This window comes from Ursus maritimus, unplaced genomic scaffold (assembly GCF_017311325.1).
Source record: "Ursus maritimus isolate PB19 unplaced genomic scaffold, ASM1731132v1 scaffold_33, whole genome shotgun sequence".
Classification (NCBI taxonomy): domain Eukaryota; kingdom Metazoa; phylum Chordata; class Mammalia; order Carnivora; family Ursidae; genus Ursus; species Ursus maritimus.
In genome coordinates this window covers 19,473,289-19,499,097 of record NW_024425897.1, presented here as the reverse complement: position 1 = coordinate 19,499,097, position 25,809 = coordinate 19,473,289, and the positions used below count along the sequence as shown (strand labels likewise).

The window sequence follows — 25,809 nt, the reverse complement described above, 5'->3', positions numbered from 1 at the left end:
ATGGGGACCAGCACCCCCCGGCGAGTTCCAGAAACCAGGAGCCCCCTACCCCTGAACTTCTGGGGACAGTCTCCCCAGTGAAGTGGGGGCCAGGAACAGTACTGAGTGGGGGCAGCACAGGGCCCCTCGGCCCCCTGGGCCCGTTCACACTGAGAGCTGTTGACAGAAACCAGGGCGTGCCACTGTGCTGTCACACAGCGGTGTCTCGAAATTCTTGATGAACGAGGGGCCCCACATTTTCCTTTCTCATTGAGTCCTTCAAAGTATGCACCTGGTCCTGACCATGGCACAGCTAGACATGGAGAAAGAATACACTGTCTCTCTGGGTCCCTGTGTCTCTGTGGGGTCTTTCTGTCTCTCTGTGTCTCTCTGAGTCTCTGTCTATCTCTGTCCACTGTCTGGGCCCCTTGCCGTCCCTTTGTCTCCCTGGGTTAGTCTGTGTCTCTATGCCTCCCTGTGTCTCTATGCCTCCCTGGGTCTCTGACTCTCTGTCTCTCTGGGTCTCTGGCTCTCCGGCTCCCGCTGCTTCTCCGTCTCTGTCCGGGGGGAGAGATAGCACGCGGGCAGCGAGAGGACGCGGGGAGCGGGTGGCAGGAGGAGGGTGCGAGTGTGTTTGTCCAAGGCGAGGTGCATTGATCCTCGCCCGGGCGCCATCGGGTAAATCCTGGCCGCGGTAATGAACCTCCCCACACAGCGCTCTCAAAGCACACACCAGCCCTGGCCCCAGCGGTTAATATTTAACTGAATAAGGGCCATAAATATGGAAAATGGGACTTTTAATTAAATAAGCAGCTTTTAAAAGGGCCCTTGGGCGGGAGAGGCTTTTGTTTAAATATGATTGATTTGACATGTCCTTTCGCTCCCACACTCTCCCGGCTCTCCTCCGACGGTAACTCTTGGCCCCAGCCCTGGAAGCAAGGTGGCCGTGGCCAGCCCCTGTCCTGCTGGAAGGAGGGGAGCTCCCAGCTGGAGGAAGAGGGGTGCAGTGGGTGGGAGGTGCCCACGGGGGCTGGGATTTGAAATCTGGGGGCCGTGGCCGCCTGCATTTGGGTTAAACCACATTGGAGGCTGCCTGCATCAGGGGGAATGGGCCTTTCGTCTTCCTGAAGGACTGGGCTAGTTGGGTGAGGTGCCTGCAGAGATCCTGCGATCCTGGGCAGTAGGTCCCCAAATACCTGCGCTTCAGCCACCACTCAGCGGCGTGTCCTTAGGTGGCCCAGCTCGGGGTCCTCCTTCTGCGTCTCAGCATCCCCATCTGTAATACGGGCATACGAATATTACCTACTTCACAGGGCTGTGTTCAGAGCACGTGCATTCCAGTCCGTGGCAAGGCCCACAAAGCATCCGTTTTCTTTCCTGGTGTCCGCCAGGATCATGGCTGGAGGCTGTGCGACTGCTCTGAGGGCACGTTCCTTCCCCAGGGCCAGCCACATGGCTGTCCGGTGGCCCAGGTTTGGGGCTTGATTCCGTGCTCTGCTGTCGCCACCTTGACAGTCTTAATCCTTTGGAACAAGGGACCCCCCCCCCATTTTCGTTTTGCATTGGGCCCGTTCTGCCTCCACCCGTTAATAGGCCCCCAGTCTTGGTGGCTTAAGAGGTAGTCACTCATTTGGGGAGTTTGGAATTCTCCAATCCCATGGCTGGGAGGAGAATCCAAGTCAGGGAGCTCTGTCTCCTGCCTCCAAACCGGGGGCCTTTGACTTTCACAACTTCTCCAGAAAAAGACATCATATCCTATTTATTACAAATCGAATATTTATGAGGCACGTTCAACCTGCTGGATTCTGAGCATGCCTGGCCTCAGAGACCCTGTTGCTCTCCCAGTTCCTGGGTTAGGGACCTGAGGCCCAGAGATGCTAAGGAGGCCGGTGGGGCTACGCAGCTAAGCAGCGAGCAGAGCCAGAATTTGAGCCCTGGTCTCTCTGCCTGCAGTGCCCGTATATTAACTCCCACACAGCTTCCGCCTGATGTCCTGACGCGGGCTCGCATCCTGGGACTCGTGTCTGGTTGGGTCCTGACTCCTCTGAGCTAACAGAGAAGTCACCTCCCTGGACAGCCCTGCAGGGACAGGGGCAGTGGGTGAGGCGCCTGGACAAAGCCCTGTGTGGTGTACCTTTGGGAGGGGGGCCTCCCGCCTAGACAATCCCCTCCCAACACCCGCAGCACACCCTAAAATTCCGCCTTCCCACTTTCTCCCCACCAGTGCTCCATTTTGCCCCCACCTCTGCCAACTCGGTCATTGGCGTGTGCCTCCTGCGTGGGCTCTCCGGCCGGAAATCTGCCTGCCCTCACCTGCGTGCCATCCAGAAGCCAGAGGCCCAAGGCTTCCGCCTGCTCTTCTTCAACCTCTCCCTTCTCCAAGCAGCAAACGCTGGCCCAGGCAGGCTTCCCACCCCTTGGTCCAGGCTGCATCCTTGCTGTGGACGGTGTGACTCCCGCCAGGCTCAGGGAACGCTGGGAATCAGGGAGACGGGGAGCAAAGGTGGGGGTGAGGCCATGTCCTTTTGGTGTCAAAGAAGATTAGGAGTCCAGCTCTCAGAGCTGAGGACTGGGGCTGAAATCAGCCTGTGATCCCAAGTGAGGTGAGTTCAGAGGTCACCAGCTGGCTCCTTTGTGTGCCAATATTAACAGGAGACTCACCTAATTGGGGTGGGTCAGCCAGTGGCCAGAGCCAGGACGCACACCAGGAGGAGGGAAAGGGACCAATGGCCCCCCAGGCGGAGTGTTGGGTCCTTGACACCAGGCGGCTCATTCATTATACTTATATTCTTACTAATATTACTAATACAGAAATAGCAGAAGAAGGGCAGTGGCCCCACAGATTGAGAGCCTGTTCGGTTATTAGGCTTGGTTCCTGATAATTAATTAAACGGTCTCAGCCTTCCAACGTCCCCGTGAGTTAGGTCCCATTGCTACTTCATCCTACAACTGAGAAGACCGAGGCATGAAATGGGAGAGTCAGGGGCCCAAGGTCATAGAGCTTGAATGAAGGACAGGGACTTGGATGCTTTCGGGAGGTAGGGATGACCATCTTCATTCTCCCGAGGAAGGAAGTGAGGCTTGGAGAGGGGTCCAGCATGTCCAAAGCCACACAGCTAGTTGGTGGCAGAGCTGAGTTACAACCCCCCCCCCAGAAGTACGTCTGCGCCAGAGCCCACAATAGCACGGCATCTCCCTAATTAAAAAAAAAAATTACATTTATTTATTTGAGAGAGGGAGAGAGAGAGTATGAGCAGGAGGCAGAGGCAGAGGGAGAAGCAGGCTCCCTGCTGAGCAGCAAGCCTGATGCGGGGCTCAATCCCAGGACCCTGAGATCATGACCTGAGCCGAAGGCAGACGCTTAACCGACAGAAACACCCAGGTGCCCCGGAGAGAGAGAATCTCCATGCTGAGGGCACAGAAGCACCACCTGCCGTGAATGTTCTGATTGGAAACTGGGTTCGACAGCAGTTAATACAACAGACATTTCTGGAGGGTCCGCTATATGCCGGACGCAGGGCACACAGCGGTCAACGGCACCTGACACTCCCCTGCTCACCTGCAACTTACACACTGGCGGAGGAGGACGTGAATCAGACAGTCGTGCTCGTAATGACACATTGAAACTGTGCCAAGGGCTGCTGAGCGGAGGACAACTTCACGGAGCAGCCAGACTTGGCCAGCAAGCTTAGGAGAAGTGGCCCTGACAAAAACACATTTGCGCTGAGAACCTGAAAGATGAGTAGATGCCAAGTCAGCAAAGAGCGAAGGAAGGGCCTCCTGGATGGAAGGAACGGCACCGGCAAAGAGTCACCATCCGTTTTCCCATTGAATCTGCACTGGGAGGGGAGTAGTACTATCCCCATTTTATAGATAAAGTAACTGAGGCTTTAAACGATGGGAACCTGCCTCGGTGCAGGACCTTGATCCTGATCCAAGTGTGTCTGATGCCAAATTTGATGCTCTCCCTGCTCTCCCACACTGTTGTTCAGAAATGACGTCATGGGGGGATAGAAGGAAAACTTCCTCTGGGAAAAAAGAAGGCAAATAGGCCTGATATTTGTGTCAGACGGAGCTTTTTTGACGGCTATGGTAGAAGGCCAAACGACACTGACTTAAGCAAAAAAGGAAATTTTTTGTCTCATGGAACAAACATCCAGGACAAGATATATGGCTTCAGGCTCGGCTAGATCCAGAGGCTCAAACAATGTCATCAGAGCCCCGTGTGTGTCTCTTTCCCTGATCCTGCTTCCTGGGTGTTGGCATCATTCATGATCGTCCCTGGAAGTCCTTTGCTCACCTCTTCCTCACTGTTAGCAGTCAGGAATAATGAGAGACTCCAGAGAAATACCCCTGGATTAGCTCCAACTTGACCAACTTGCATCCTGGACCAATCAGTGAGGCCAGGGGCCTGAAATGTCCTGATTGGCCAAATCTGGGCCACAGGCTCATCCTGGACCAATCAGTGAGGCCAGGGACCTGAAATGTCCTGATTGGCCAAATCTGGGCCACAGGCTCATCCTGGACCAATCAGTGAGACCAGGGGCAGGGACTACTTTTGCCAGTACGGAGTCAGGTGATCACCTCTGGACCTGAAGGTACACCAGCCTTACCCAAGCTCGACGGACCTGGAAGGGTGGGATATGATGCATTCACCAGAGAAGAGGGAATGTGGGAAAGGTATAAATCAGAGCCGGATCCCCAAAAAGAAAATAGAAAAAAAAAAAAAAGAAAAAAAGAAAAAGCCTTCATCTTCCTGGATTGTCCTTCACACAGGGCATGCCCATTTTGCGGACACATAAACTGAGGCCGAAAAAGGGCAATGACGGGCTTAGGTCACACAGTGGGTAGGGGAACCACACACGGCCAGATAGGGTCCCCAAAGCCCGTGCTTGGTCATCACACTTCTGGAGGGGGTGCTGATTCGATCTGCTATGGTCATCCTTTTAGCTGCTTGGGCCCGTTCGTGGAAGGGGGTGTGCTTCTGCACAGCTCGTTTTCTCATGATTTTGAGCAAGCAATCCTTGAGACATTGATTCAGCTGCGCGCTGGTAAGCAGAGGGAAAGTACACATCATTAAAAATTGATCACTGATTCTACCCTGCGGTACACGAGAAGCAGAATCAACAGGTGCGGCAGAGATCTGGGACAGGACCCCGAGCAGAGGTGGGGACGAGACAGTCCACCCTTGGCACCTCCAGAAAACTGCCCTTAGTACTTCCAAAGGTTATCACAACGGCTACTCTTTCTGAGCGTGTACTCTGCGCAAAGACCATGGACACCATCTCCTCAGATCCTCCCAGAGCGCTTTGAGGGAGGTATTGTCATGCACGTGTGAGAGCAGAGGGACCCCAGGTTCCGAGAGGTGCGGTGACTTACCCAAAGTCATGGTTAATGCTGCAACAGAGTCAGGATTTGAACTCCGACCGAGTCAAGACTCGGTTTCACAACCATGACCTTCCACCCCGTCTCAGGATGTCCCATGACTTAAGTAGCCCGCTCCTGATTTGATCACTGTAATTGATTTCCAGTTTTGTAGCAGCACTAGGCATCCGCACGACTCTAAGGGTGAGCGCCTACAGTTTACGTCCTAGGCGCCTCGCTTGCCCCACCCTAGTCCTGGTCCTGTTTTTTTTTTTTTTTAATAACAGACAATATACTTATTGATTCAACAAGTCTGACTGAACACCTATGATCTCAAGTGACAACGCCCTTTCTAGGCAGAGCCTGGGATGGGGATCCCTTTATTGTAGGGGTATAAGCAGGAGACACCAGCGAGAGGCGAGGGAAGCTGGGGTACAGCAGAGGGAGAAGCTGGACAAAGGTGTGGTTTCCACTAGAGTCTGGCCACAGCCCGATCCCATGGGGAGTTCTGCAGTGTGGACGGTGTCGCAGACTTGCCCCCCGTTCTCGAAGCACGGGGCCGACTTTCTTCCCCTTGTAGCAACCAGGCATTGGCTGTGGACTGCCCTGGCAAAACCCCCACTGGGCGGCAGCTCCCATTGGGAGCGGGCATGCCTCTGGAGTCGGGAGACCCGAGAGCCTTGAGCAGCCAGCCCGATGGTGGGGGCGGGGGGTGGGGTTGCGCACTGGTCAAAGGTGACTTGGGTAGGGTGCTGGTCGCATCTGCTACACCTGCTGCTTTTGGGGCCCTATTTGCCCTCGTGGTACCTTCTTCACAGAGAGTGGCTACCACATGCCTGACTTTCTAGACCCATGACCAAATCTAACTCTCCCTACAACCCTCTGGAGCAGAGACAACCCATTTCACAGATGACAAAGATGAGGCTCTGTCGGCGCCAGAACTGAGCAGAACATGAAGCCCACCCGGCATCACCTAGTCCGGTCCTCAGCCTGGGCAGCCCCCTGCTGTGCTGTGTGTGGCTTTCGAGAAGGTCAGCAGTGAGGTGCAGGCCAGCCAGCAGTGGGTGGGAGCCAGAGGAGAGGACGGCCTTAATGGCCCTGGCACTGTCTGACATTTGGGTTTTACTTTCTGTGGGAAGTGCGCTAATTACTCCCGTTCACTCAGAAGTCCGCCTTAACTACCACTTGGATTTTATGGAGTTCTTTGGGGTTGCCATTTCTGCAAGACTTCTGGGGACCGCGGTGGCAGGAGCAGACGCGCCTCTTAACACGTGTCCAGCCGGCACCTCCCGTGGCCTCAGACCCAGTGGCTGGCCACGGGCTCACGCACACCACACACAGACCTCTGCCGTGCTCCCAGGCACCCCGGGCGGTCGGCACAATGCGTCACCCCGTTTGGCAGATGAGCAAACAGAAGTTGCCAGAGGGTGACTGGCCGTCCCCCGCTCCCCGAGCTGGGAGGCCTGATGTCATAGCCCAGGCCTTCCCGCTTTGCTCATGGCCTCGGCACCCCCCTCAACAGCTCTCAGCATCCAGAGGAGCCCCACGCTTCTCTCAACCCCCTTGTAGGTCTGTAGGGAGGGTCATGAGAGCCCCACTTGACAGATGGAGAAACTGAGGCAAGAAGTCATCCAGCAAACAGGTTAAAGCACGGGCCATTATATAGTTGCGCTGTCTGGGCTCCCCACAAACCAGCTTGGGGCACCTCTCTGGGCCTCAGCTTCCTCACCTGTGAGAGGGGGGTAATAACAGGACCCGCCTCTGAGGCTGGTCGGGACGATGCAGTTTTCAGCATTCGGGACAGCGTATGGCGCACGAACTGGTGGTTATTAGAAAGGTGGCTCCAGGGTCAGTTTGCGGCCTGTGGTGTGTCCCTCTGCCCCAGGCTCTGCTTCCTCCACCCCCCTACCCCGCATGCCCGGGGCTTTGCTCCACTCCCCGCACAGCTACTGGTCTTAAGAAACTGTCCCACCCCAGCAAGTGTCCCGGTCCTCATGACTGGGGGCTGCCACGGCTTCTGTCTTCAGGAGGAACGTCAGGCATCGGATAAGAACACCACTTTCAGGGAAAAGGGGGGCCTTATCTCAGTCTCCCCAAACCATGGCATGTAGAGCAAGAAGGAGCCGTCTTGTCCTCCCCTCACTGCCTGCTTTATAGGCGGGGAAAATGATGTGGCATCAACAAATATTTATGGATGAATGAATGAATGAATGAATGCATGAATGCATGAACGAGTCACAGGTGAAGCATGGAGGGAACACCTGCCAGGCCCCACGAGGGGAGCTGGGATTCAGCCGAAAGCAGAGCTGCCTGCCTTCTGCACACATCCAGGGGGCGCTGGTCACCAGCCCGGAGGTGGGAGGGGCTCCTGGACCGGGCAGGGGGGTGGCCCTATGTCTAAGACACCGTCTTTACTCCCGAGGGGCCCATGGATGGGCACGGGAGGCAGAAGACAGTCATTCCCCGTGATAAGTGTGATCATAGTCGTATGAGGAAGGCTCTGGAGCAGCATTTTCTGAGACCCCGTAACTCCAGTGTTCCACTGTGTCTTCTCACCAGTCCCAGGACACGGACACTGCCACCTCCATTGTGCAGAGGAGGACATGAAGCTGCCCCAGGCTCCTGGAAAACGGTTGGTGCAGGATCCAAACCCACACTGGTCTGGTCCACAACGGTGCGTCCAGGAGGAAGGGGTGCCCACCTCTTCAGAAGAGGCAGGAACGTGGGCCTGGAGGGCTCCCCTCTGGAATGCGGCACCCGGAATGCGTAGTGGCCCCGAGCAAAGGCCGTTGGAGCCAGAAGCTTCTTAGCAGACTCCCTCCTCCTCCTCGTCTCCTCCTGGGATGGGATTGAAACTGAGTTTAGCTCCTTTGTGTTCCATCTGGAAAGCGGACGTCCTGCCCCCATGGGGGCTCTGCTTCCGCTCCACCCCCTGCCTGTCCCCAAATTCCAGTGGCTTTCAGTGCCCCACCAGGCCCTCCAGACAGCGGACATTTTACGCTGCCCCGTGGTCAGCTTTGGGCGGTGATAACAGGATTAGCCCCGCGGAGGCAGATCACTTAATTAAACTTTGGGAGGAAGCGGTCTTCTCTCCTCTTCGCAGCTCCGGGAAGGGGGAGTGGGGGCTCCTAATCGGTCAGCCTCAGGGATTTTACCCCCCAGTCCCTCCGCTCGTTGTTAATTCTGGCTCAGACAAAGGCCGAGAACATCCATCCATCATCCCTCCACCTGTACGTCCATCCCACAAGTATGGACTGAGATCCTCACCCGTGCCTGGCACCGTGTTATTGCAGGGAGGGATAATGGTAGACCGAACCGGCTTCCAAACTTGGTTTGGCCAAAAGAAGGTTGCAGAAGTCATGCTGTGCCAAGCTCCGAGCCTAGACCTCAAAACGCTTTGCAGCTTCTGCTCTCCCTGTCGCTCTGTTTCCACCTCGAGAACAAGCCTGGGCAAGCCTGGGGGGGGCGGTGAGTGAGTATGTGGAGGAGACCCGGCTTCCCCACACAGAGGCCGTTCTGGACCATCCATCAGCCAGCTGACCCTCAGACGTGTGAGAGAGACCCGCCTCGCTTGCAACCACTAGCTGATGCATGAGAGACCCTGGAAGGAGCCCAAACCGTGACCCACAGACGCACGGAACAATACTTAATCCCCAAGTGTCGGGGCGACTTGTCTCGCAGCATCATTGTAGCCCTAGCTGACTGATACAGCTTCCCCTTGCCTCTGTATTAAATCCAGTCCCCCCCTGCGCTTCACCTCTTCCCGTGCGTCCCCTCCCTCGCTCCTCCCCCCACTTCCTTTACTCCAGCCACATTGGCCTTCTGGCACGTAGGCCCTTGTAAGAGTCTTGCCTTTTTTCCCTGCTCCTAACTATTCAGGCTGCACCTGGTAGGTCCTCGGTCAGCGTCAGTAGGATGAACGAATGAAGCAATGAACAGACACAGCCCCTCCTTGCACCCACGGGACTTACCATCGAGTGGAGGAGGTGATGCCACCAACCCCAAACCCCGCAGCTCTGAGGGGAGCAGGGGTGGGAGAAGCCGGCTGCCAAGAAAGCCTTCCCCCAGGAAGGCTTGTCTGAGCTGGGGTCTGAACGATGACTAGCTTCTTTTTAGGTGAAGAGGGCAAGGAAGGGCGTTTCAGGCAGAGGGAACGGCAGGTGCCAAGACCCTGAGACAGGAGGGAGCCTGATACGTGTGGACCCTTCATCTCACTTTGATCTCAGACCTCAGGAGCTCCCTGGCTCACAAGGGAAACTAGCGCTAGACCCGGACAACGGACCAAACCACTGTATAGACCAACGGTGGTCCGTGGGTCAAAGCTGGCTTGCAGCTGGGTTTTGTCCATCGCTGTTCCTGGGGTCCAGTAACACCATTTGTGTCCACTCTTCTCTGCAACAGAGACAGAGGCGAGGGGTTGCGGCAGAGATCATCTGGCCTCCAGAGAGGACAATGTGCTCCATCGAGCCCTTTACAGGGAGGGTTTGCCGGCCTGTGCACTGTACAAGCCGAGCGTGTCGATGCCCTTCTACAGAGAAACACTGCTCCACGCCGGCAAGCTCAGAGACTCACTCCCAGCCATCCGGAGGCCGCTGGCCCTTCCCATAGGCTTCCTCTCCCTGCTGCAAGGGGGCAGCGAAAGCGAGACCCTGCCTTCGGGGGAGTGGCTGTGTCGAAGCAGGGGAGGGGGAGGGGGGCTTGACGGAGAGCTGGCCCTTTTGGAGAGCTCGTGATCATCATTAGACCAGGCACGGCCCGCGTGCTGTTTCTGAGCCTCCTGGCAACCCCATGAGGGATCACAACCCGCTTTGGCAGATGGGGAAATTGAGGCCCATGGAAGTAAAGTGACTTGCCCCAGGGCCACACAGGGGGTGGTAAAGCTATGGTTCAAACCAGTCTGTCTGACCGGATTCTGTGTTTTTCTACAACCTGCACCTTTGAAAGCGTGTAAGATATTTCTTCTCCGCATGAGAAACGGAGACTCGGAGGCATCAGCCATCGTTGATACGGGAGACTGTTGGGCCGTTTCCATGTACTTTTCTGTTTCTATTATTATTACAATTGAGTGATTGCAAAATGCCAGACACATCATACATAATTCTCGCTTTGTCTGCACAATGATGAGATAGGTCGTCTTATCATCCCCAGTTTACAGGTGGGGAAACTGAGGCTCAGACAGGGTTGCGATGTGCCCGAGCTGTGGTCAGGACAGAGCTGGGACTTGAACCCATCTCCCCAACCCCCACCGCCTGTAGGCTTCCTCTGCCTTTGGCGGACCTCAGTGTTGTCACCTCCCACACCTCCTGCTTTCATGGTCCAGAGTCTCTAGAATGTTCCCATCTGTTATCTGCTGTGTGGGGGAGGGGTGCAGGTGGTGAGGGAGGAGGGAGTGATTATCCCTGTTTGCTCAATGGGGAAACTGAGGCCTGAGGTGGGGGAGTGGGCCTGTCCAGATGGGACAGGCGCTGTGCAGCCTTCCCCCTTTGCCCAGCCCCTTGATCAGAGCCCAAAGCCCCCGTCCCTCCCTCCTGCCCTCCCCAGGTCAGTCCCCCCCAGGGAGAGCCGAGGAGGACAGTGATGGATCTGGGCCAGCCTTCATTTTCATTCCCTCTCTACTTTCGCCGCTGCAGGCCGATGACAAGTGAGAACGTCTGTGACCCGGAGAAATTATCTTCCCTTCTCTTTCACGGCATAATTTTCTGCCCTCTCGTCTGGACAAGCCTGGGTGATTTTTAGCTACAAAAAAAAAAGGGGTAAAATTATCATTCAGGAAAAAAAAAATAGAAGGAGGCTCCCAGCTCTCCGACAAGACAGGCTGTCTCCTGGGTGAAAATGAGAATCTACTGTCCTGCGAGCCCCAGGGACTTCAAGGGGGGCGGTGCACACTCACAGGATGACGGCGGGGCATCCCGGAAGGCAGGGCCTGTGGCCCTGGAGGTGTCCAGTGGCCTGGAAGACCTGCGGTTTTTCTGGGGGGTGCCCCAATGCCCACCCCCACATGGGTGCACACCTTGAGGACTTCAGGGGGAAGCAGCCTGGTTGTGGGTCACCTGTGAGTGCTCCTGCATCATCTGACCATCCAGCGTCATGGTGCCCAGGACCCAGGCAACTGTCTACCCAGCTTTCTGGAAGTTTCTCTCCCTCCACATGTCAGCAAGACTTTTCAAAAAAAAAAAAAAAATCTCTTTTTTTCTGATTCAAAATTTCAAACATTACAAGTAAAAGTTAAGCAAGGAAAAGTCCATCTGTTTTCTCAACCTTGTAGGTAAAAACTGCTAATGCTTTGGTGTTCATTTTCCCAGACTTCTCCTTGCAAATCCCATGATTATAAAGATGCAGACACACACACACACACACACACACACACACACACACACACCAGTTGTGAAGCCACCAGCACTGGGATCTGACTAAGAGTGTGGTTGCCAGAACGAGCTAGTCTAATTTTGGCTCTGCTGTGTGACCTTGGGGGAGTGACTTTACCTCTCTGAGTCCCAAGTTTCATCATCTATAAAATGGGAAGAGTAACAGCATGGAGGGCTCTTGCGAGGAGAAAGTGGGATAATGTGTGTAAAGCAGATGCGGAGTCTGGCCTGGCATACAGACCCCCTCAGTAATAGCCACCACTGTCATTATTATTAGTCCTGGATGTGACTTTGTACTGAATGGATTGGAGGGGGCTGTGCTCTTCTTCCGGGCCTGGAAGCAATCATGGGGCTTTTCAGCAAAGCGACTGTTCTGGTACCTTTTCCAACCTATGGCTGTGACTTTGAAGTCAGAGATGAGCCTCGTGGGGCTGGTGCAGCCCCTGAAATGACTCACACGTGTGTTCCTTTTGCAACCCCTAGAAACAGTGTTACTTCCTGTCAAAGAACTTTCCGTTTTATCTGATACTCAAAGTGGTCGCTAACCCACAAGAGTTAAGGCTTAACATGAGCTCTCTGCTTCCTGCGAAGACCAGCTTTTCTACTATGGGGATGCTGGGATTGAACCTTCTCAGGCAGTGTTCTGAGGACACTGGAGGACCAGAGACCATTTCCGGGGGGGTCTGCCGGGCCCTCCTTTTCCACCTTGTACTTTGTGGGACCAGATTTTCTCCCTGCACTTCAACCAAAACAACAGACCGCACCAGATTGAGTGAGAAGCTGGTTTGAGGAGGTAAGGCTAGGTATTACAGATTTGCAAAAAGGTCAAATGATGCCACCCCTCCCACTACATTTATTATAGTTTTTGGAAAATATTATGAGCTTTCCATGAACTATGTTATGTTAGTATGTACTTGAGTTTATTAGTATTGTTAAGTTAATCAAGTATTTTTAAATGTCTCACTTTTAATTTCTAAACAGTAAGTACCAGTGGATAACACCCACATAAATGACATCTCTTTGAGGTCCTCACTACTTTAAGAAAGGAAAGGGGTTGTGAGACTCAAAAGTTTTGGAACTGCGGCTCTACAAACTTCCCTGGTTGAGAGAGAAGGGGCTGAGAAGTATCTGACTCTCCCCCAAGGAATGGTGGGGCTTTGGCTAAGCAGCATCCTAGGAAGTGTGGCAGGCAGAGCAGGACACAGCAGGAAAAAGAGGTAAATTAAGGATCAGGCCAGCTGGACACGAGCCAGGGACAGCCATCCCTAAGGGTCATAAAATGAGCAATAGACATGTAATAATATGGAAACAATAGTGTTTTCTAGAACTCTTATTGGGGGAGACTTATATAGGTCTGGACACTGATAAGGCTCTTGGAGTAGGGAGTGAGACCCCAAAGGAGATTTTTTTCACATAACAAAGATGTTTGCTAAACTGCCTTCCTAGGACTATGTGTCTAGTAACTAACAGCAAGGCCACTGCTTTGCTGAAGAAGATATGCAAGTTGAGGGCCAGAGCGGAATTGCTGTGGTTCATGCAGGAGAGGCTGAGCTCTTCCACCAGGGGGCGCTCATTCTTGCCGTCTTCGCAGTCAGTTCTTTGCTGCTCCTTAAAACAATGCTGAACAAAGCTGTCTAGCGGCTTTCAGTGTGAAGGGGCACCAAATTATTAGCAACACTGGGCAGAAAACTTGGGCTGAGAGAGAGAGAGAGAGAAGAAAGGGAGAAGCAGGTGGAGTCAGGAAAGAGGCAGTTAAGGACTCTGGGGCAGAAAACAGCACCTGTGCCCGTCAGAGTGAGTTTGTGACATTTCAAGTCCAAAGTGCAGTCACCAGCTGTTGGTGAGGAAAGACGCTTGCCGAGAAGCATCCCCAGGAGCCACAGGTTAGGTGAGAACCCCAAGCAGGCCCTTAAAGGAAGCTGATGACAGGAAATTTCCTTGGCCAACCAGCATGGATCGTGTAATGTATGAAATCTTTGTCTTAAGGGAACACATTCAGAGGGCTCCGTGTTGATGCCTGTGAGACACCACTGTTTTTGCAGGCTGGAAGCTGACAATCGGGGCGTCCATCAGCCTTGTAAAGAGGCTACGTGGCTCTGTTCCCAGTCTTCTGAGAAAGGGGAGCACTTTCTGTGCACCTGAGGAAATGCTGAATGCTCTTGGGAGGCAATGAGGTTCTGAAACACAGCTGTGTGGCTGAGGCGTCCCCTCCACCTGAAAGTCCCGGGGTTCCGGGGAAGTGAGCCGTGAGAGGGACAAGCCATGTCACCTCCAAGCGGGAGGGGTGGAGGTCTGGGGTGAGCAGGATCTGGGGGTTGACTCTCTACTCTCACTTTGCTTCGGGAATATTCCAGAACATCCCTGGGGTCTGCTGTGGGCTCAGGCACTGACTCTGTCAGTCAGGGTGGAGGCAGGCTAGAGGGTTTAATAAAGGAACAGGGGTATGGGCAAGGTTAAAAGGCATCGCAAGGGTGGGGTGGGGTGAAGCGCGTTGGGACTGGCAACAGTGGGGAGTCGTTGCAAGTCTGCCTGGAGGAGGTAGGCTGCCCCAAGAGCTCATGTCTTCCCAGTGGGTCCATATCACCCCCAAACAGGCAAAAATGGGTGCTTGGGAGATGAAACAAGCTTACCTTGTTACATAGGAAGCATACAGCATCAATCCGCATGCCTAAACAGATACCCAGCGTGTCCGTGGTATTGCAATTTAAGGGGGGGGGCAGCAATTAGGGGAAGAATGTCTAAAAAGTCTCCGTGGGGGGAGGTGACAAAATAAAGAACAAAGAAGCCGTAGCTGAAGGAGAGAGCTGCTGGTCAGATGCTGGGGCCGTTGGTGGTGGCCGGGTGGGGGGACCAGTCAATCCGGGGGACCCACCAGCAGGGGTTCTAACAAATGAATAGCCCAACCTCTCCCCCCTCCTGCCTCTCATCTTCTGCCAGGGCCTCCCCCCGGCCAAACACAACTTGAGCCTGAAAGGGAGTCCACTGACGCCGTCCGTCGGGGCACAGAGCAGGGTGGAGAACAGTGGAGACTAGATTCGGGGGCGGGGTGCAAACAGATGATGTCCAGCGTCTGATCCCGAGTTAATTTCTACCCCTTCTGAGCTGAGCGACTTCAGGTAAGATCTGTTTGACACCATTTTCAGCCTGACTTCCCAGCTCTCTGTTGGAAATTATATTCCTCTCTCCCTCTCTATGCAAGAAATTAGGTCAGAAGTTGGGTGGTTCAAAAGTGAGTATGTCAATCATGGTATTTGGGGAGCTTATGGTTTAATAGGGAGTTAGACTTGTAGACGGGGTGGTCACTCTGCAGGGACGTACAGAGGTCAGGTGAGGTGAGGAGGAGGTGGTGAGGCACCCAGGAGAGGTCTCTGAAGACATGGGTAGTGCCCTTCCTGCTACTGAGGCTCGTCTGCCTCCATGCCCCCGTTTGGGCCCTTCCACCCTGGAATGCTTATCCATGCCCTCTCCATCTGCTTAGGGCTGACCTGTCCAACTTGAGGTCCGTCTTCTCCACAAAGTCTTTTCTTCTCTTGACACAAGGTCTATGCCAACTTCTTTCTTGAGATTTCTCGGACCAGAGGCAATCCCAACTTTGAATTATTTCTGGTATCTTGTCTCCTCTGATGGACCGTGAACACCTAGAGAGAGAAAGGCTAGGGACAGAAGTCCCAGGGCCCAGGGTTGTTGTTACCCATCAAAATTATTTGGGGACAGCTGCAGTGTCTTTATTTAAAAAACAAAAAATAAAAAACTAGCCGGAGCTTTGAAACCCCCACCGAGGTCCCAGACGAGTCATTACAGAATCTCCTGGGGGTGGGGTCAAGGCCTGTGTTTTTCAGAAACTCCCCGTCTGTCCCTCCCGGGCAGCCAGGTCCGCACGGGATGAACCGCAGAACAGGCTATACAGGCGGACCACATATGCACGTGGATATCCATAGTCCTCACATATTTTTTTGAGGTAGAGCTTAGATGAAAGGCACATTTCCCCGGATTTCTACCTCTGTAAACACTTGCATACCCCCCCTTCTGCAGCCTGTCGGCAGGCTCCCCCCAAGGTCGACCCCTGCTCTGACCTCTATCACCATCCACCCGCTTTGCCTCTTCTCGAACTTGACATCAGTGGAGCCCGCAGCGGTTCTGCGTCTTGTTTCTTTTGCTCGATGAACACTCTGCGTGATTCCTCCGCGCCGTCGTGTACGCCAGGAAGAGAAGTCAGACCACGGGGCTGCACCCCTGCGACCGGGGTGCCGCGCTGCAGACCAGCACAGAGCACAGAGCCAAGTGTAAGCTGCGTGGGTTTCTGCGATGGCTCTTAGCGTCGTCCTGCAAGTCTTCGTATTTTCAAGAACACCAAGGCCCTGGGAGGCATCCTCAGGGATGCCACAGCCTTGAAGGGTCCCAGATGATGCTTACCACTGACGGCCATGTGATCGCCAGCATGTACGCCAGGCGTGCCGTTTTCCAGGCCTAGGACGGCCACGTCCCGGTGGAGAGGCCGCGGAAGCCCATCCCTAGCACAGAACGTGGGGTTAGATGTTCTTGAGTCAGTTCTGGGGCAGCTCCCCTAACATTCGTTTTTAGCTTTTAGCATCCACCTTTGGTCTTGGATGATTTCAGCATTCGGCTCAGTATGCACACAGTAGGTCTTCAACAAATGTTTGCTGATGGGATGCCATCACGCCGCAGGCTTGGGCAGAGAGCTGTGGGTTCATGATCTGTAGCACTGGCACCTTCTCCTTGGGCGTGATGGTTTCTCTTGGCCCAACTGGCCCTTGACCACAGGTCAAGGGATGTGATTAAGGGGGCAGGACTGGGACTGGCCTGCTGACAGATGCTTGGAACCAGGGCTCACACGTTCGTCCCCTCCGGTAGAACGTCACTGAGGCCTCCCTCGATGCTGGGCCATCTGGAGTCAGTGGCCACTGTATGATTTCTATTTCAGTGCCTACTCCTGCTTAAGAATTTATGTGGACCTCTCAAGAGAACAGAAAACATTGAGCACATTTTTTTTTCTTCTTCTAACGTGCAAAGAATTTGCACGTTCTCATAATTTTTCTCTCCTATTGCACAGGACGTTTATTGTCATAATATGCCTCAAACTCTGGAGACCCGGGGGGTAGCATGCGGGCCTTGTCAGGGCTTCTGCAGCAACATTTTCTCCTCTCTCGCCCTCTTGTTTGTTTTCCATCACCCCTGGCTCTTTCTCCACCTACGTTCAAAGAACTCAGGCACTAAACCCCAGAAAGCAGTCTTTTGCACATGGGGAGGCCTCCCTATCCAACTTGCTTTTGGGGGAAATAAGGGTCACCTGTAAAATGAGGATCTGTGTCTATCTCGATTCACTTCCCTTTAGCCCTTCACAGTAAAGAGGGGACTTGAAGTAGTTCAGTATTTTATACAAACCAGTTCTTCCACATCTGGTGCTCTGTTTCAGAATCTCAAGGCTGCCGCTTTTGAACTCAGACGCACCCACTCACTTCTCTCCAGCCCCAATTCCTTACCCTATGTGCCAGCCCAGGCATACCTTTGAAAACAAGCATCAGAAAAACCAACTAACTATATCTTAAACGAATGGGGGCCATTTCTCCCACGTACTGAAAAATCTGGAGGGAGGTACCTGGTGTGGTGTTTAAATGGCTTGCCTGTCTTTGTGAGTCTCTTGGTCTTTCCCTCAAGGCTGCAAAATGGCTGCTGCAGCTCCAGGCATCACATCTGAGTTAAAAGCAATAAGAAGTGGGGAAGAGAGAGGGGCTGCAGTTTTACTACCCTTTTATCAGGAAAACAAAAACTTTGGCTGGAAGGCTTCTAGCTTCTATCAGGTTTCTGCTTGGGTCTGAATGGCTAGAACTGTGTCTCAGATACTTCTAGCTGCCGTGGCAGTAGGTAAGCAGGTGGAAGGCAACATAGGCAGAGGGAGCGGGAACAACTGGTTATCCCACAGGGTCTGCCACAACCTCTTTTCACCTCATCTCCTGTGATTCACTGTTGTGTCCTAGGTCTTTCTTGTCTGAATGAACGGTGAGCCTCTGTGTGGCTGCCTACCTGTCATCCTCTTCTTTCCATCATCTGCTGCGCTCCAGGAACCAGGCCAGCTTTCAGTCTTCAACCACACGGTCTGCCTGCCTCTGGACCTTTGGACTTGCTTGTGTCTGCCCAAGATGCTGCAGCCCATCTCCAGTGTCAGCGAGCATGGCTGAAAAGTCACTTCCTAGGGCTTCCCAGATACCCCCAGGCTGAGCCGGCCCTTTCCCTAGCCGTCACCCTTACTCGAAACTATACATTTCTTCGTTCCTGGTTTACCATCTGTTTTCCCGCAAGACTTCAGCAGGTCCGTTCCCCTGCAAAGCAGCAGTGCCAGGCTCTCAATGAGTATTTGTTGAGTGAACAAGAGAAAGGCAAAAAAGATCGATAGTCTCAGAGCTGTTGGCGGGTATTGGCAAGTGGTGGCTAAGGCTCAAATTAGCCCAGGACTTTAAATGCTTCTAGCAGCACTGTTGTTAGAAATAAAACGTGTGTGCACATGCATGCTCACCCCCCCCCACTCCAAAGTAAAACTGAGCGAGGAAAAGAGAGCAGGGGAATTTGGAGGCATAATAAAGCCGCTTGCACGTGTCCCACCGGCCTTTTTGCTTCGTTCCTGGACCACGAGGCTGAGGACAGCAGCGTCACTAGACAGATGACAGAATTAATCACTTGCAGTGACTCGCTTATTTTTAGGCCCAAATGCATTTCTTTCTACGTGGGCCCCGTGTCGCGAGCTCGTGTTCATCGGGCCTCAGCACGGAGGGACCGGGCCGTGTTTCACACGCAATGCGCGCGCGCACCTTTGTACGGCGCCCGCCCAGCCTCGGGTAGAAGGCTCTCAGGGCGCATGCGTACACCTGCGCCCCTTCTTCACCCCGGCGACCTCCCACCTCGAAGCCCCCTTCTAAGCGTCATCTCTGTGCAAAGGTCATTTCTGCCAAACGGTAACCCTCCCAGGCCAGGGCCCGGTCTCATCTTTACCACCCCTGTGCCCAGCACGCAGTGGGTGCTTACTAAATCCTTTGTTGCTTTCTCTTTTTTAAAAAAATATTTTATTTATTTATTTGACGGAGAGCGAGCGAGCGAGCAAGGAAGCACAAGCAGGGGGAGGGGCAGAGGGAGACGGAGAAGCAGACTCTCGGTGGAGCAGGGAGCCCCATGCGGGCCCATTCCCAGGACCACAGGATCATGACTTGAGTCGAAGGCAGATGCTTACCCGCCTGGGCCACCCAGGTGTCCCCTAAATGCTTGTTACTTTCATTCTGGTTCTATTAACCCCACACCCGACTGGAAGCTCTTTTCAGCAGAGGCGCGGCCTGGTCCCTTGTGCCCCACCCATCGTGGAGCTCTGCACGCACCAGCTCCCCTGAGTCGAGGTCCTCTGGTAGAGAGAAGGTCATTGCAGCTGGGGGGGTGGGGGTGGGGAGGGTGGGGGGGGGTGAGCTTTCCTGCTGCTGGTGCATTGACCCCGCTGCCGTGAACTCAGAGCAACCCGAGCTGCCACATTTTGTAAAAGAAGGTTGGAAAGAAGCTTGAGGACACCCTCCTCCTACCCAGCCTTCGGCCTCTGGAATATTCTGGATCTGAGAACATCAGTGACTCTTGGAGGGAGACATCACATAGACAAGCGGGTGGAGAGAGAAAACAGGAAAGGACAAGGTCAAGCAGCCAGGACATCCCCTCCCCCTGCACGGTGCCCAGCCCCCACTGCTGGGGTCTATCCATCCAACCAAGGTGGCTTCTTTGAGACCTCCTCCCACCCCAATGCCACGCTGGCCCCGACTTTCGAAGGCGTCCAGGGAGGGGGAGCTCCCACGCTGAGCACCCAAAGCCTGGCCGGTGGGAGTGGAACCCAGTGGGCCTGCTGCGCGGAGGGAAGACGCCGCCCACGTCGCGGAGGGACAGGACCGACTCTGTGTGCGTGCGTGGCCCCCGGTGGAGGCCGCAGGAGGGGGGTCGCCAGGCAGCAAACCGTGGGGACCTGGGTAGCATCTCCTCTGTCCAGGGCGGAAGGGCAGCCTCCTGGGCCTCGGCCAGAGCCCACGGAGGAGGCCCAGGCCTCTTCTCTCCGGCGATGACATTATCAGAACCAGAAGAGGGAATGTGAATAAAGACGAGCCGGAGAGCGCCTCCCGGCCCCCACCGCCGTTTCCAGGCGACACACAGGCTGTCGCGGTCGCTGTCATACAAACCCTTTTCCCGTAAGACGGCGGGTCCCACGGGGAGAAGGGGTGAAGTGGAATATTTTATCAGCCATGTACATATGTAACCAGAAATGGGGCTGAAAAGCAAAACCTCGTCTGCCTGAATAGGGGGAGGCAGGAGGGGTGGAGAGGGCTGGCGGAGGTGGCAGGAAGGGACTTATCTCTACGAGGTCAACAGCAAGAACAGGCTGCGGCTGTGGTTCTCGCCCTCGGAGTTGTCAATGAGGAAAATGTCCATACAGGGGGCTGTTCTGGGGGCCAAGTTCAGAGGGCATCTTGTTTTTGCATTTAGCAATAAGAACCCAATATACATATAAAAGGTGAAGGAAGAAAAGGAATAGCAAGTATTTGAAAGACGGGCAGGGGCAGGAGCCAGATTTCTCACTCACGGGCCACTTCTCACTTGCGGTTTGAAGATCGTTTTGCTCCCGGGGTGGGGAACAGGTGCTAAGTGCTGGCTTCCTGGGGGCTGACGTTCCAGATTCATTCCGCGGCCTGGGCTGGTTGGTGTGGAGCTGACAGAGACGGTCCGGCTTCCTCCTCGGGGTGGAAGGTGCAGTCTCTCCTCTGCTCGGAAAAAGGCAGCCGTCTCTCCCGGGCCCTGGTGAGTGCCATCATCCAAGGATCTAACGAATGAGATAAAATAACAATAACAATAATAATAATAATGGGGTGAAACACCGGCTTTGCCCAAGACTGAGCCTGAAATCAACCAACCTTGCAGACAGCCACCAGCCCCCCTGCCCAGGGAAAGCCACCCCTTGCAGGTGTGTCACGAAGGAGGCTGGCTTATTGGTGCTGCCTGGGCTGTCGTGCTGGGCAGGGAAGTCTGGGGGTGGAGGTGCGGGGAAAGGCAGAGCCACATGCCGCCTGGAGCCTGGCCTGGGTGCACAGGTCTAAGGAACCGGTCAGAGGGACACCTTCCGGCGGCTCCGCCCAGACATTCCGGGTGGGACTCCCCCCGCAGCTCATCCAAAAGTTTGTGAGGTTATTATTAAAGTTAAAGCGGAGAGGGATGGAGACAGAGAGAGAGGGAGAGGAGAGGCAAGAGAGGGAGAGAGAGGGGTGAGAAATGCAAGAACCCATCTGGGCAATGCATCACATTGAAATTGCCCCGCATTAAAAATTCACCAGCCAGTGAATTTTCAAGGGATTTGTAGTAATTAGATGACAAAATGCTGGCAAATCTCAGGCTTGCCAAAGATGTTACTCAGGGGTCAAAGACTCGACACTTTCGGCTGGGTAATTTGTAAGTGTCAATCACTCGCAGCCATCAGAGAGCAGGCAGGATCTAACGGCTGCATTCTAACGAAGGCGAGACGAGCCCTCGGCCGGCCGTCTGCCAGCAAACCCCCAGACCCCGCGGCCCGCCGCCCCGCCTGGGGCTCGGAGCCGCGCCGGCCGACCCAAGCGTCCAAGTTCCTGTTTGATTTCATTCCCCCTTTTTCCTTCTCGAAAGCAGCGGGCTTGCCAGGAGTTAGCTGGAGGTCCTTCCTGCGAGGAGGAGAAAGTGTCCTGTGGCCGGGAGCCACCGGAAGGCACAATGGGGGCTCTCTGTGCTGGGGCAGGGGGGTCTCAGGGTTCTCTTCTGCGAAGGGGGGATAAGAAGGCTCCCCTTGAAGGGTCATTCTGACCGAAGGAGGGCGCTCTTGACCGACCCGACTGAGTCACTGGCTCAGGGCCGACATGCCCTTGCCCCCAGAGCTGTGCCGGGTTCTGAGGACTCAGCAGTGACCAGTAACACGCCTGCCCTCATGGAACTTTCTAGCTGAGGGAGGCAGGAGGAACAGACAATAGACAACTGAATAGCAAGTACGTCAGAGTGTGTAAATGCCTGGGAGAAAATGAAACAAGAGTCAGGGGGACAAAGTGTGTCGGGGTACCCAGTGGGAGGTCATGCCGGGTGAGGCCGCGTCTGAGGAGAAAACAAGGGGCAGAGGATGGCGAACAGAGGGTGATTCTGTTACGGGAATCATCATGAGGCTGGAGACGGGGGGACAAGGTGGACAGGGGTACGGGGGGGTGCTTAGCTCCTGCAGCCTTGGACGCTTTGAGGCCCCGTGAGGCACGACTTGGTGCCACCCAGCCTGGCTGGCCTCTGGTCAGATCTGCCCCCCGAGTCCTAGCGGGAGAGGAAGCCCATGGAAGTGTCATGCACGGCCCCTGGGCCTGCTTGTGGGGCTGGGCCTACCCTTGCCAGATGGTCTCATTCCACCTGCCCGCGGCCAGGCGGCCTAGTGACTGCCCAGAGCCCAAGAGGATGGGCACGGAGGGGCTTTCTCTCTCTCTCACTGCCCCCACCTTCGAGGGTATTTTCTGTGGAAAGCACTGGCTTTACAGACCCTGGGCCCCAAAGCCTCACTCCGCTGTTTCCAGACTGTGTCACTGAGGGCAAGCCGCCACACCTCTCTGAGCCTCAGCTTCTGCGTCTGGAAAATGGGCACATGAGCCCCACCCACACGGTTAAGGATGGGCTTTAGTCGCAAGAATCTGGCCCTGGGGAGCTTCTCCACAGAAGCTTTTCCAAAGAAAGCAGCCCCTAAAATGACAGATGCTGGCACTCGGACGGGCCATGTAAGAGTACCCCGAACATCGAGAGCATTCCGGGGCAGACCCTCCCTTGTGCGAGACGAACTGAAGGCACATCTCTGTGTGCAAAGGAAAGGAGCTGGAGCCAGGTGTCTTTGGACAGTGTGCGGTCGGTGTACAAATGTCCGAAGCGAGTCTAAGTGCTGGGCATCGTCGCGTATTTGGTGAAGTCATAACACGGGTCCGTGGAGGGGCCAGGGCTAGTACTGACACGTCGCTCTCTCCCTCCAGCTTTCTGGTTACTTCTGGTTGTTTGTTGGTGGGGGAAGGGCGCGGTGTTGGGTGCACTCAGCCCCCCTCCCCGGGCCCGGGTCTCCAGCCTGCGAGCCTTCGCTGCAGGTGAAACCGCTCAAGGGGAAAATGAGAAACTCGCCGCGTTTCACGGGCGGCGGCGGGAAGCGGTGGCCGACCCTCATCGTGCCCCGGGCGCACGGGTAGGACTGGGGGGCCCAGCGCCTGCGGCCCCCTCGGCATCCACGCTGGGCCCCCCTACATCTCGGAGGCACGGCAGCCCCTCTCTTCCCCACGGCCCCTCGTGAGCGTCGCCGGCTCTGTGGTTCAGACGGGGCTGACCCCACATCTGCGGGAGAACCGATGAGACCACGACTAGCTTGGCAAGTAACACTACCCACCGCCGCTGTGGCTGCTGTTTACTGAGCATTCACTACATGCCGGGCACCGCGCCGAGGCCCCCAGCGAGCCCCAGCTCAGCGCGTGCTCACCAGAACCCAACGATGGCCGTACCGTGACTGTCACCTGGTCAGCGGGAAGGGGCTCCCCTCCACCTCCAGGGCCCTCGCCTGGAGTTCCAGCCCCTCTCTCATGTTACATATACGTTGTGGACGGAGACAGGCTTGTTTGCGATGGAGGCAGGTGACCTCCTCACTGACCTGGGTCACAGCGGCCGTGGTTTTTAAACTACCCATCTGTCGTCAGAAAAAGAGCCAGTGGGGTGGGGAGGATGTCTGGAGGACACTGAGGGACGGGTCCTGGCTGCTGACGGGGGAGCAGAGGCAGCGACTTGCGCCAGGCACACTGCCTTCTAGCCACGCAGAGCGCCCGGTGACCACGGAGCCGTGTGTGTCCGCGGCCTCCACATCCTTCCACATGCACGACCACGCAGACACACACCTGTGTCCCTCAGAACCGGAGCCTCCTCTGTTCCCCGGGCGTCCGTCTCCTGTCTGCTCCCCGGCCGCCCGTGCACTCTGCAGGCAGGGGCTGGCTCTGCTCTCCTCCCCACGGACCCCAGGGCCTGGCCCGGGGAAGGTGCTAGTCAGCGTTCCTCGGAAGGAACAGACGCACCGGGCTCTCACACGGGCCTCGGCCAGCCATCTGGTGCTTGGGGATCAAAGTCAGGGAGTCCGGGCAGGGACACCGTGCTGGCCTCTTTCTTCTAAGGGTGACTCTTGGGACGGGGGTCCCCGGCACAGCCCTGAGCCTCCGTTTCCTGAAGTGCCAAAGGCGGAGGGAACAGTGCGCACGGGGCCCTGGAGGATTCAGTGACTGATCCTTTGACTTGATCTTATCATGGAATCCCCACGGTCTAGAACTAACTCTCCAAGAAAGATGGCCAAGCCATTAGGACTCGGAGCCCAGGGCCCAGAAGCCGGCCAAGAGGTGCCTAGAAGCCCGCTGGGGCTTCTAAAGGGGGCCCCGAATCTCTCAAGCCCCCACTCCAGGTCGACCACGGTCCCCAAGGGAACTGCCTTTGCCTCTGGAGACGGGACAGCCGCCCCTGCTGGGAGTCGGGGGGCTGGTGTTGCTCCCGCACCCATGGTGACGACTGTGAGGACAGCCTGGGAAGGCGGACGCCGCTCGTCCTGGCCACGAGGGGCCGGGCAGACCCCCCAAGCTCCCCCTGGTGCGTGAGGGAAAGGGACGGGCTCTGACGGCCGGCGGCCTGCAGCTGGGGGGCTGGAGGGCTCTCCTCAGGGACTGCCTCAGGGCCTTGCCATCCTTCTCGCTTGGGCGTCTGAAAGACAGCCACAGGCAGAGGCCGGCGCAGCAGGCAGGCTGAGTGGCACAGTCCGGAGGTGCAGACCGCACACCAGCCCCGGCTCCTCCCCGGAGCTGTGTGGTCTTGGGCAAGGCACCTAACCTCTCTGAGTTGCCGCTTCCTCGCGGCAGGTCAGGATGGCAGAAACGGCGCCCATCTCATGTGGTGGTGGGTTAAGTGAGTCCTCGGTGGTTAGGGCAGTGATGACGATGGTCACATATCAGGACGGTGGATAAGATGGGGGAGACCGAGGGAGGGAGGTGACCCTTAGTCCATGCCCACGGTGCGCCAGGGGCTTCACGCGTCCCTTTCGGCCCACGGACGCCCCCTGCAGGTGGGACCAGAGCCCAGGGAATCCTCCGAGGTGGGAGTTCTCGTTCTCCCCGCTGGACGAGACTGAAGCAGGGACAGCCCAGGGGACTTGATCCCGAGGCTGCAGGGCTTGTAAGAGCAGAGCTGGATTCTCCCCCCCGCCCCCAACCCCTCAAATCTGGCCTGTTCCCAGAGGACTCTCCTAAATCCTGATCCCTTGGCCTTGGGCTGTGGGGCGGACAGAGGAGCTCAACACCATGAGAAGTGCTCAGAAAGGGCCTGGGCTCCACCCCGGACTCCCCTGGGGGCGCTGCTGCTCTCACAGGGCCGTGGTCCTCTTGGACCACCCGCCCCAGGCAATCCGTCTCGGCGGGGGGTGTGGGTTGGACCCCACAGCCATGGTCAGGAGTGTCGGGAGAGGGACACTGCCCGGCTCCCAGCGGGAAGGACAGGAACCTGCTGGGGGCCTGGCACCCTCGATGCCGGCCAGATGCAGGTGGGCACCAGCAACCCCGAAAGGCGGCCTCGCCTCTCCCCACCCTTTCCTTCCGCTGGAGCCCTCCCCGGAGCCTGCTCCCTGCTCCCCTGGGGGTGCTGGCTGCTGCTGGTGAGGGAGCCCTGCTCCCCAGGCTGTCTGGCGGCTCCGCTGTGGGGAGCGAGCGGCCGCGGGCCACCCTGCTGCCTGCGGTTCTGTGCCGGGCTTTGCAATTCCGGTCACATCGTGCCCACACCTGCCTGCCGCCGCACGCCACTGCCACTCTCCTTTCCTGGACCCAGTTTGGGGTGAAAGCCTTCCTTATTAGTCAATCTGGATCCCACTTACTGTGAATTACCAGGCCTGATTGATATTCATGAGTGGGTCCATCTGAAACCTCAGACATCTGTCACATGACTCTCTGCCTTGGGGGACACGGGGACCGGAGCAGCCCTGACACGCAGCGGCGGCCCCCAGCTGGGGATGGTGGGGGGGGGG

The 25,809-nt window shown here is 56.0% G+C and overlaps 1 protein-coding gene across 3 annotated transcripts in view; it reads right to left on the bottom strand.

The window, feature by feature from the left end:
* Positions 1–7,517: 7,517 nt before the first annotated feature.
* Positions 7,518–25,809, bottom strand: part of RBM19 (RNA binding motif protein 19) — a 148,640-nt gene continuing 130,348 nt past the window's right edge. The window contains exons 25-27 of one of the 3 annotated variants that reach the window (XR_005831726.1): positions 20,340–20,562; positions 8,611–11,079; positions 7,518–8,181 (exon numbers count right to left, since the gene is read on the bottom strand). Coding sequence is in view for 1 of the 3 variants with exons in the window: in XM_040619894.1 (XP_040475828.1) it covers positions 20,551–20,562 (12 nt within the window). In the remaining 2 variants the exon portion in view is untranslated. Of the gene's footprint in view, positions 11,080–19,964; positions 20,563–25,809 lie in introns of those variants that run through there. The other 2 variants (XR_005831727.1, XM_040619894.1) reach the window with 2 other exon arrangements.